The 12,562-nt window shown below is 35.0% G+C and overlaps 2 protein-coding genes across 2 annotated transcripts in view; one reads left to right on the forward strand and one right to left on the reverse strand.

Moving 5' to 3' along the window:
- LOC141376079 (uncharacterized) overlaps positions 1-12,562 on the reverse strand; it is a 996,984-nt gene that overhangs the window by 593,560 nt on the left and 390,862 nt on the right. The gene's annotated exons all lie outside the window — the stretch shown is intronic.
- si:dkey-230p4.1 overlaps positions 1-12,562 on the forward strand; it is a 64,288-nt gene that overhangs the window by 32,538 nt on the left and 19,188 nt on the right. The window contains exons 9-15 of the mRNA XM_087267539.1: positions 424-604; positions 3,939-4,082; positions 4,295-4,443; positions 7,796-7,945; positions 8,031-8,187; positions 11,305-11,451; positions 11,664-11,773. Of these exons, the coding sequence (XP_087123665.1) occupies positions 424-604; positions 3,939-4,082; positions 4,295-4,443; positions 7,796-7,945; positions 8,031-8,187; positions 11,305-11,451; positions 11,664-11,773 (1,038 nt within the window). The remainder of the gene's footprint in view (positions 1-423; positions 605-3,938; positions 4,083-4,294; positions 4,444-7,795; positions 7,946-8,030; positions 8,188-11,304; positions 11,452-11,663; positions 11,774-12,562) is intronic.

Below are 12,562 nucleotides of genomic sequence, written 5' to 3' on the forward strand. Positions count from 1 at the left end.
TTTATAATTTGCCGAGTTTATTTAGGCATAGTAATTGAATTATAAAATAATTCAATATATTTGAATCATTATTAACATTACTAATGGTACAATTTATTTAGCTTGAATGCATTTAAATTCCACAAATATTCACAATACTCAAAATCACATGCAAATTATGATTAACCATAATATAAACTCAGCATTGCATGTCCTGCAGTTTGGCTATTGATCACTGATCTCATTGCATTATTGGTGCTGAAACAATATATTGTGCAGCCCTCATTCATACTTTAAGTCCATACTGTAATATTTTGAGTATTTACAGAATGTTTTGTGGATATCTGTATTACCAATATAGTTTTAACATCATTCAATACCGAGATCTTATTACGTTTAACATGTGAATTTTTGTATTGATGTACTGGGATTATAATTTCATAGGATCACAGAGCTGAATATGACCGTAAAAGCTCTCGAATCTGAACGGGAGAAGCAGGAGGAAGAGATGGAGAGGAGGCACAGGCATGAGATGGAGAGAGAACAAGAGCAAGAGAGGAAGTGGGAGAGACAGATGGAACTGGAGAGAAACTTTGAGTCTGTCTGTCAGGCTGTCAAGACCCTGGTGAGTCAACGTAAAAAAAATAGAGCTGGTAGTCGACTGATCAAACTAATTTATTCCCCATTTCTGAGAATCTGGAGCTGAATCCAAAGATTGGATGTGATTACAAGAGGAATCGATGACTCTGAGAACCTTTTTCAGTTTAAAGGTGCTATAAAATGCATTGAAACATTGTTTAAATTGTTCTCTGATAAATCTCCAGAAACAAGCCCACTTCGATCCCTAGAAGCTAACTTTAACTTTCATTTCATCTTTAACGCTTTGATGCACTACATGGGTCTAAAGTGAACCTTCTAAGTTGATTTTTTCTATATCTATTTTATAGCTAGTGCATCAAAGCGTTAAAACACTTATCATTTAATGGTAAGTTTTTAATATACTTTAAACCAGGGGTCACCAACTCTGTTCATGGAGAGCCCCCATCCTGCAGAATTCGTTCCCAACCCTGATTAAACACACCTGACCTAATTAATAGGACCTGAAGCAGCACTTGATAATTACAGACAGGTGTGTTTGCTCAGGGTTGCAACTGAAATCTGCAGAAAGTTATGCTGAGTTCAGACTGCACGATTTTCAAAGTAGTCGCGTCACAGGGGGTTCACACTGCATGACTTATGACTTATACAGTAGGAAGAATCACCAACAACTTTGTCTTTGTCCGCAAACATCTTACAAACCAAACACATGGAGAAGTGACTTAACGCGAGGTCACGCAGTATATCTTTGTACATAGTATATCAATATAACTAGGGCTGCTTGATTTTGGGAAAAATCATAACCACGATTATTTTGGTCATAATTGTAATCACGATTATTCCAAACGATTATTAGTTGTAGTCAAAATTATTAGCACTCCTGAGAATTTTTTTTTTTTTTAAATAAATATTTCCCTAATTATGTTTAACAGAGCAAGGAATTTTAACAGTATTTCCTCTAATATTTCTTCTTTTGGAGAAAGGCTTATTTGTTTTGTTTTGGCTAGAATAAAAGCAGATTTAAATGTTTTGAAACCTCTTTTAAGGTCAATATTATTAGACCCTTTAGGCAATATATATTTTTGATTGTCTGCAGAAGAAACTACTGTTATACAATGAACTGCTTAATTACCCTAATTAAGCCTTTAAATCACACTTTGAATTTGAATGCTTGTATTTAAAAAATATCTAGTCTAATATTATGTGCTGTCATCATAGCAAAGATAAAATAAATCAGTTATTAGAAATGAGTTATTAAAACTATTATGTTTAGAAATGTATTAAAAAAATTTCTTTCCATTAAACAGAAATTGGGGGGAAAGGGCTGCTAATATTCAGGAGAGCTAATAATTCTAACTTCAACTGCATATATACAGTTATTTTCCACCCTGCAAAGGAAAGAGAAATAAATACAATAGACTAAAAATATGAAACAAACTGTGCTTTAAGGATCTTCACTGTAAGAAAAACACTTTAGCTACAAAAGTCTTCAGTCAAGAGCACTGAGATTTTCTCGTTGTTTTATTAATAATGATAAAAAAGGCGGCAGTAAGAATTGTGCGCTGTTACTTTAATGGTTTCGCTTTCATGTGTCTTTTGATCCTTATTACAAAATGAGGGTTAATAGGAATAATCACTAAACACCTCGTTTTGACACCTATTTGACCTTTAAGCGCTAGCGTTAAGATGACTTTGGATGTCTGCGCTCTGCTCGTCACAGTATGCGAATGAGACCAAATGCAGACCAAATGCAAATGCAGTCTTTCGCGCTTTTAAGAGCAACAAGTGAGGAGAACTGGAAAGGGGATGGTAAATAATAGAATAATCGTTTATCTCGATTAAGGATTTTTCGTAATCGTTAGAAGCCAAAATCGAAATCGGATTTTCGAATTAATTGCACAGCCCTATTTATAACTACATAATGAGAAATTAGCAATTTCTCCTTCAACTTTTTTCTTTTTCGACCCGGTTGTGATACCTATTGCAGACAGACACAAGTGCTCCTGACAAATTTTCACTAGTTTTTCCCTCAATTTCTTTGGTCCAGTTAGACTGAAAAGAAGCCCTTTTAACTTCTCCCCCTACCTTCCGCTGGCCTGCAGACACCGATAATAGTGGATGCTGCTCTCTCATTGGCTGTAGGTGATCGCCAATGTTATTTTCAGTCAGAACACATTTCACATGGTATGATTTAAATCGCCGACAGGTCTAGATATTTAGCATGCCGAATATCTCATGGGTGCCTGCGACTTCTCTGTGATTTTCTTAGATCGCGTCTTTAATACTTCACACTGTTATTTTATTGGCATTTATCTGTGATTTCTCAAAACCTGTCAGCTATTCAAAATCAGGGCTAAAATCATGCAGTCTGAGCTCGGCCTTAGGTCTCCAGGAACAAAGTTGGTGACCTCTGGTCTGAACAGTCAAAAACAATTTACTTTGTTTGCAGAATAATATTGTATATAATCAGGGAAATTATTCCTTTGTAAAAACCTTTAGGACATAGAATAAACTATCAAGTGCGTTGTATGTTTGAGTCTTGCTGAAGTTAGATTTTTTGTTGTTGTTGTGAAAAACAACCTCTAAATATGCATTTTACTTGACATCTTCTCGCACAAATTGTCTGGTGTATTTTGGATGTTTTCTCTTCATTGCACAAAAATATTTATATTTATTATCCAAAAACTAAAATCTCAAAATTGACAAAGGCAATGAAAAGCAATGTTTTTGCCTGCTGTGTCTGAATTTAAAAGAATACATTAATAATCAAACTGCTTTGCTAACAATGGTCAGAAGTCTATTAACAGGTCCTGTAGGACAGTTTACTTTTTTATAAATTTTCTTTGTCTGATTTTAAATCTAAGCTAAACATATCCTATTTGACAAAGCTTGTAACACATGATGTTTAATATTTTTCTGGATTTTGACCAGTAAAACCTTTTTTTTTTATTAATATTCTTTCCATTTTTTCTACTTGTTTTTTTGTCTTTGACTTACTCTTGTTGTTTGTGGCTTTTAGTTGTTTTAGTTGTTAAGCACATTGGTCAACAATTTTTTTTTATTAATAAAATAAAAATGTTTATTGTTTTTATTAATAAAAATGTTTTTTTTTATTATGCTATATAAATAAACTGTTATTGTCAGTGAACTGGTTCTTATATCCTATATATCCGACCATCAAATTATGTGCTTGAATGAGCTTTTTTTTTAAATGCTCATTTAATACTGTCAGGTTTTGAGAAGAATAAATGACAACAATAACAGTAAGGAAATAATTCCAGAACCAGAAATTAGAATTTAAAAAGCCCTAATGGAAATAAATCAAGAAAAAATTAATTGATGCTAACTTTTTTCTTTCTCAGTCTCGTGCTCTCCTTTCTCAGAAGATGAGTGGAGAGTCCAGCTCTCTCTCTGCTGATGATGCGTCTAGTGATGGACTGTCCTCTGTCCTCTCGGTCATCGCTCAAGCTGAGACAGCCCTGCAATGGAGGGAACAGGAAGTACAGGTTGATCAATATGACATCAAAATTCACCCTTTTTTAACTGGTCTTTTTATGAATGATTATTCATTGTATGATTTTTAAACCAGTAAACCAGTAAACCAGTAACAGGGGCTTTTTAATCTTTCCTCCCAACTAATAGGCTTGTTCTCTAAACTGATGTTCTTCTGGGCTAATGTCTGCAAGCTCTCTTAATAAGCCCGGTCTCATTTTGTCAGGATGCTCAGATGAGCTTGCGCAGGCTTGGGACAGAGAAAGAATCACTGGTGCAGCGAATCACACAGTTGGAGAGTGAGTGGGCGGAGCTTCAGGAACAGACCAATCAGGGCGCACTACAGATTAAACACACACAGGAACTGTTGAACAGGTGATGAATGCTTCATTATTTCAACATCATAACTCATCCCAATGTGACCTTTTATTTTTCCCAAATGCAGCCTTTGAAAAGTAGAGGTAATAAAGCATATTTCTAGGATATTAACAAAATATTCAAATCATATTAGTCAGCTGATCTAACTCTTGCTTTCATTTAATCTTTAAAACCACTTATTTAACAATAATGTTAGATACAACATCTGAAATAAGGTCAATTGTGATCATTTTATTGTTTCAATACCTATTATAGATGTAGTGTTGTAGATTAAAATAAATAAAGTTTGATACAATTAGGTAAACGAGTGATTTAGTAAAAGTATGCCTTTTTCAGCAAGAAAACTTTAATTGATCAAAATTGACTATAAATTCATTCTTGACGTTACAAAAATGTCTTTTTCAAATAAATGCTCTATTTTTAACATTATTTTCATAAACAGAAAAGTTATTATTCTAATGATATTAAGTTATTTTCCTTAAAATATTTACTTTTCACAAAAATATTAAGCAGCACAGATGTTTTCAATGATATTTGATAAAAGAAAAACAGATAAAAAGAGTAACGTTGTAAAAATTCTAACGTTTTAAACTAATAATAAATTAGTTTGTCACAAGTAGGCATGAGACAATAACCGTGGTTTGAAAAAGTCAAGGTTTTAAAACTGTTAAAAGTTTATGTTATACCGTTCCTAAGGTATGTGTAAGATTATTTATTGACTGTTTTGTTTGTTTTTTATGACAACGATATCTCAAGCAGAAAAGAGATCCAAAGATGTCGTTTTAAATTGTAAAGAAATCTGTGTTTTTAAAATTAATGAAGACAGCAGAAGTCAGTGACTCATTTTCATTATTTAGCCTGACATGTTCACTGCTCCAAAATATTATAAATCTTTTAAAAAATAAAATATATTGTTTTCAAAGGGGAAAAATGTGTTGTTTTTTATCCAGACATTTAAATAGAATATATTTTAGAGCAGTGAGCACAAAACCGTGAAACCATGATATTTTATCCAAGGTTATCATACAGTCAGAATCTTATACCGGCCCATGCCTAGTCACAGATCAGAAGTTAATCTGTTAAAAAAGCACTATTATTTAAACAGAGTGTCCGCAGGGTCTTAAAAATTCATAAAATTTTAGGCTTTCAAAGGTCTTAAATTAACAGATATTTTGTGTTGTAGGACCTAAATCATTTTAAACAGGTTTTAATTTTTGTCTGTACGTGTAACGTTACCCAGTCAGGCTGACAAATCACCAATAATTTATCTTAATAAAACTTTTACCAAATATTACCAGTATGGTGAAATTAGCTTTCTCATTAAAGTTTTCTATGTATTTTAGACAAGACTGTTGTGCATAACATAAATTTAGTTTAGTTAGTATATATTTTAACTAGATTTAGCTTGTTTTAACACATTTAAAATATGTGGTTAAGAAATAACTAAATTTAAATAGTTTTGATGAGGCAAGTTAAAATCTTCTTCATTGGCCCAACCATACCATTAGGAAAAATTCTTAGGGCCTTATCATACACCCGGTGCAATTAGGCACATGACCAATATTTTCAGACCAACACAACCCTAACTTTCCAGTTTTGCGGTAGGTTGTTTAAATAGCATATCCATTTGTGCCACTTTGTGGGCTAATGGGTGTGCCAGTCTAGAAAAGAGGTATGTTAAGGCGCATCGTTGGCACGTTGCAATTTTGAAAAACTAAAAGACTGTGCAATAGACCCACTGAAAGCTGCCATGTAAATAGCAAATGCGCCATAGCGCGACACAACTGACTCCTGTAGGGAGTGGGTGATGAGACTGATTGATTTATTCTGAAAACACACTCATAACTATCATGTTTACAAGCCTTTTGCACTATGTACTGTTTTACATATTCTGTACTTTTTTTGCATTTTATACTGTTTACATCTCCACAATTCTGGTTTGCACTCATTGCCATATGCCCTTAAGTGTAATCGAATTGTTTACAAATTCTTATTTTTTTCACATATATTTTAAATTACATTTTATGTATAATTTTGTTTATCATAATCGTAACTTTTTTTGTATTAATAGTATATGTAGGCACCTGAAGTCTGAGAGTAACGAACTTTCGATTCTCTATCTGCTGTAAATGTGGTTGAATTGACAATTAAGCTGTCTTTGACTTTTTGACTTTGACTTTAACTCGTTAAGAGAAAAAGCACAACCTTGTTAATTTGTGTTTATTGTGGCTCAAACCATATTTTTCAATCCTTAAAATAGCCAAAGTGGATTTAGACATGCCCTTAATGCTTTTGCGCCATGCAGTTTTGACTTTGCAACTAGATTGTTAAAATAGAGCCCTTAGTGTTTAGCCCTGTATAAGTCTTCATAATGGGCTTTAAAATGTCTTTAAAAAGTCTTAAATTTGACTTGGTGAAACCTGCAGAAACCCTGTTTAAAGTTAAATTGAATGTGACTAACTATATATGTATATACAGTGGGGAAACTTGTATTAATGTGCATAAAGAAGCCAAGGAAAGATGGAAAAATCTCCAAAAGGCAACAATTTACAGATTAGACATTCTTTTATGATGTCAAAAAAAGTTAGATTTTATTTCCATCATTTACACTTTCAAAATAACAGAAAACGAAAAAATGGCGCCTGCAAAAGTTTGGGCACCCTGCAGAGTTTATAGCATGTTTTTTGTTTTTGGCAAACTGAGACAGTTCCATAATTTTTTCTTAATCATCATCTGGAAGAAATAGTTGATGCTTAGAAAGCAGGAGAAGGCTATAAGAAGATTTATTTCCATCATTTACACTTTCAAAATAATAGAAAACAATAAATGGTGTCTGCAAAATTTTTTGCACCCTGCAGAGTTAATAACTTGTACTACCCCCTTTAGCTAGTATCCCAGCTTGTAAACCCTTTTTGTAGCCAGCCAAGAGTCTTTCAATTCTTGTTTGAGATATCTTTGCCCATTCTACCTTAAAGTCTTCCAGTTCTTTGAGATTTCTGGGCTGTCTGTCACGCACTGCTCTTTTAAGGTCTATCCATAGATTTTCAATTATGTTAAGGTCAGGAAATTTTGAAGGCCATGGCAAAACCTTCAGTTTACACCTATTGAGGTAATCCACAGTGGATTTTGAGGTGTGTTTAGGATCATTATGTATCTGTAGAAGCCATCCTCTCTTCAACTTCAGCTTTTTCACAGATGGCATCAAGTAACCATCCAAAATTTGCTGAACGTTTATTAAATCCATTTTTCCTTCTACTTGTGAAATGTTCCCTGTGCCACTGGCTGCAATACAACCCTAAAGCATGATTGATCCATTTAAGAGTAATCTGTAAAGTGTTTTGTGTGCCAGTGAGAAGGAGATAGTGAGCAGTTTGCGCGGTCAGGTGGAGGAGGCTGAGAAACTCTCAGAGGAGCTGAGAAAGGAGAACGAACACATGAGACGACAGAGAGAGAAGCAGGAGGAGGACAGAATCCAGCAGGACAGAGAGAGACACAAGCGGTACACTTACCCATCAGTCACTGCTAGAGCCCTGCTTAGTCATGCTGGTCATGGTGAATAAGTGTGAAGTGTGTTTGTGAATCAGAATGGAGGCAGAGATGTTGGAGAGCGCTCAGCTGTGCGAGAAGGAGAGCCGCACTCGTCTGGAGCTGCACCGGCTGCAGGGGGCACTGGAGAGAGAGACGCTGGACAGAGCTCGAGCAGAGCAAGAGGCTGAGCAGGCCAAAGATGCTTTAATCAAGGTGAGCTGGGATTGTAAATAATAATAATTATTATTATTATTTGAAAACATTTTCTATAAAAGAATGAATAATTGAGATGTCGGCTGATTTTAAGGTGTTCATCATTATAGAAGATTTAGGGTTCATACAGGTGCTGGACATGCTTGAAAATGCTTGGGGATGGTCAACAGTGTAATTATAAATTTAATTACAGAAGTTAATTACAGCTGTAATTACATGTCGGTATTTAATCAAGCATACATGCAATGTAAAACATGTATTCAAAAAAAACTGCATTGAAAAAAATGATTAGTTTCAGTGTAAGTACATATTGGTTAAAGCCACTTAATATAAAGTAGGACAAAAAAGTTTTTGAAACTGCTTCAAAATGTTCTAGTTTGTTACTAAATAGGTAATAATAATTAACTCTTTAAATAAAATAAACATTTTTGCTTTTGCATCTGTGCATGTGCTGTTTTTATGTGCCACTTGCTTAAACAGTGTGCAAAGACAAAATGCATGGGGATTACTGCTTTATGACTGAACAATAAATATAAATTTAAGATAAAGATGAAACGTGTAAGATGTGATTAAATGGCATTTGATAGTAGGGGTGTCACGATTTTGATTTTTAATCGAAATCGATGGAAATTTATGCTCAATTTTGATCATCGAATCAAAAAATAGAATCGTCAATGCTGCCACGCCCCCATGTCACGTCAGCTTGGCTTGCCAAGCGTGAAAAAAACAGGCTTGTTGAAGTGCTTGTTGAACTGCAGAAGCAGGAGACCCGTTGACAGAACTTAAACCCTCTCCTCTTTCAATGAAGTCGCCGGTGTGTAAGCATTTTGGACTTCCAGTGAGTTATGTTGACAACGTTCGTGTTGTTGACAAAAAAAACACAGTTTTGCAAGCTCTGCTATGTACGTATTACGTACGGTTCGTCCGATAGACAACACCGGCATCGCGATCCTCCACCCGCTCCATTGCAATTTCGCTGGCGAAAAGTACACACTCAGGCCCTGTTTACACTGTCTTTGTTTTTGAATGGCATTTTAGAACGACAACGATTTGACACACACAGTGGCGTGCAGCATTTCTGAGCAGCCCTCCTTCCTCTCTACCTCTGAAAATGCACATCACATGACCACACAGGTTACCCATTAATTGGTCATTAATTAATTAATTATTCATAATCGAATCGAATCGTGCCTTCAGAATCGAAAATGTACCCGAATCGAGAATTTGGAGGATCGTGACACCCTTATTTGATAGAGTAAAGGACAGTAAATTCAATGTTGCTTAATGCTTAAATTTAAGTCTTTAAGGGCACTTATGATGAAAATCATCTTTTTTAACCTGTTTGGACCGAACTGTGTGTAGGTATAGTGTGTCCACTGTCATATTAGAGTGATAGAATCACAAGTCTCTTTTTTTATTTCTTGATGTTAAAATAGGACCCAAATCCCAGTGATTTTGAGGCCCACCGCAACATGATGAGAATTTTTTTGCGAATAAACCGAGATTAAAATATTTCTTACAACTCTCTGTGATTGATTTTATAAGTTTAAAATGTGTTGTGTGTGTGTGTGTGTGTACTGCAAACAGCATTTGTGTGAGACCCATCATTTCAGAAAGGCTTGAATAAACTCCACCACAAATACACCAATACCACTTACTTGGTATTTTTTGTACTAATGAGCTGTATTTCAGCTTCCTCTCAGTTTGTCTCAATCACTGACTGATGTTTATCTGATGTAACGCATGATGAGAAGCAGACATTTTGCATTTAAAGCCACAGGCTACAAAAATAACTACCCTGTACTCTTACACCAAAATGGGCAGATTCTGTATTTTGAGCTGACACTTTACAGACACATTCTACAGACACCAATAATCTTACATCTTGTAAAAGAGGTAAAATAGGGGTCCTTACATAAGTATAAGAACCCTGAAGATTAAAAAGAAATGAAAAATTACTAACTTTAGTTTTTTTTTTCTTTTGTTTTTTTTTTGAAGATAAACATACTACTGGAACACTTCATGAAAATATTTATTGACATAAAAACTTTATAAAAAGTCTTTTTAGATTTTTAGAAGTCTTTCTAAAATTGTAATGATTAATCCAATACGAAAAATGAACTACATTTAAATTGAGCCAAATTGCACTAGAACCTTTAAACACTTTATGTTACAAAGACTCAATAAGATCAGAAACAAATAAATGCCATTTGAATAGAAATCACCTTTTTGAAAAAGTATGCTTTACATTGTATAACTGCAAATTGTTAGACGTTACTGTATTTGGCTTAACTGTTCTTGGGTGGACTGCTAATGTATTAAATTACTCTAATTCATAAAATAAGTAACCAAAAGTTCTTGGGTGGAAAAGACTATTGAAGACAGCGAACAGTGCAGTTCCTCAGTATCAACATTAACTCGTCAGTCTCAACTAACATAACACAAAGTTCTGTCTGTAAACCCAACAGGTTTGGTTGGATCACAACTCTTGAGTTCCTGTAGGCCATTTGGTTCACACTGTTTCAGATGCAGATACTTGTTTGCATACAAAACAAGCCATACAGTCTGTCACTGCAGATTAACTATGTACACTACTTAACTTTTACAAATTTTGATTGTATTGTAATAACACACTCCTTTTATAAAGCTGCTCTTTTTTAACAATAACGTGAAAAGTGACAAACAAATAAACTTAAATTAAATTCTGTAATACTTTCATTAATGTTACTAGTGCTGATAACAATTTTATTGCTTAACATTTTATTGTAGAGACATGAGCAACACACACACACACACACACACACACACATACACACACTCGAGCATAAATTACAATAACAATAGTCAACACAGAATACCATATGTTTGTTTATGAGGGATAAAGCTGATTAATGAACACACAATGCCTTCTGGCCCATTCAATCATGTGACATTTGTGTCTGCTTGCCTGAAATCCTCTCCCACTGGTCCCGATACATCAGGCAGTTTTCAATTTTTTGAGTCCTGCCTGTTAAAATGACCTCACAGAGTTGTGTTGTTTCACGTTTTATATTTCATCACCCTTCCAAACCTCATCATCCATCATTCCTTTGTTTTTCCACACTCTGCTCCTTCCAGGCACGGGAGTCATTACTGGCCCAGTCCTCCGGTCAAAACCAGCTCAAGAGAGAGCTGGCAGGAGCTGGAGATGCCCTGGAGAAAATGGCTGCCTTAAATGAAGCTCTGGCCAAGGACAAGAGAGAACTCGGTGTCCGCTCTCTGCAGGTCTGGCACGCAGGTTTAGCCCATCTTTAGCATAGATCCCTTACACCGCCTAGGGACTTGACCAAATCCCCCGCAAGCTGTCACAGGACTCTTGCCTTTAATTACTTGATCTGGTGCCAGATTGATTTGCGGGTAGGGCCAGGTTTGGGTTGGAGGGATGAGATGTGTAATTATTTATTTATTAAATTTTTTTTGTCTTCCTGACCCCTCAGCTGGAGACGGAGGTGGCAGAAGCGCAGGCTCAGATCCAGGCTTTTGGCACAGAGACGGCAGGTCTGCACAGGGAACTGAAGGCCATGTCTCTAGAGGTCCACGAATTAAGGTGCGCAACGGTGAAGCAGATTTTAATTTTTAATTTTCATATTTAGAATTTATTTTATTTAACAGGGACAATGCTCATTAATAAACAGTAAAACTGTAAATAAGCCAAAGTTAGCAACAAGGGCTAATTTTCATTTGTCGCCCCCTGCCAGATTTTAAAAGGCAACCTAAAATCAAACAAAAACACATCATCACACATACAAAAACAGTTTGCTTTCAGCCATTTCTTTAACTTGTATTTAAAAGTTGAATCATTTGTAACACCCCTTAAATCAATAGGAAGTGTGATCCAAAAATGACTGGCTCTAACTGAGAAGACTGATCGTGCAAAAGTTGTATGTCTAAATTGCACAGTCTCCCCTGGTAACAAATCGTGTTGCTTGACCATTATTGTTCTTGTGTGTCACAAACTCACATAATGGAGGTGGAGCATATCCATTTAAAATTTTAAAATTCAAACAAGCATCAGCCAAATATTTCATATTATCAAAGCTCAATAAATAGTGTTTTTGTATTATATTGCAATGATGATACCTAATAGACTTCTGATCAAATTCTTTAAGTGAACTTCTAAACTGCTTTACTAGTGTGTGACCAACTAGTCAGACAATATGCAATATGAGAACAAATCATGGAGTGCATAAAAAGTTTTGCTGCGTCATTAGTCAAGTAAGGTCGGATATGCCTGAGATTGGCCTGAGATTAAATTTAACAATTTTAGTGACCTTATTGGCATGCTTTTGGAATGTTAATTGTGAATCTAAAATTAGACCTAAATATTTAAAATCAG

The sequence above is a fragment of the Danio rerio genome, chromosome 9, assembly GCF_052040795.2.
Source record: "Danio rerio strain M-AB ecotype USA chromosome 9, GRCz13ab, whole genome shotgun sequence".
Classification (NCBI taxonomy): domain Eukaryota; kingdom Metazoa; phylum Chordata; class Actinopteri; order Cypriniformes; family Danionidae; genus Danio; species Danio rerio.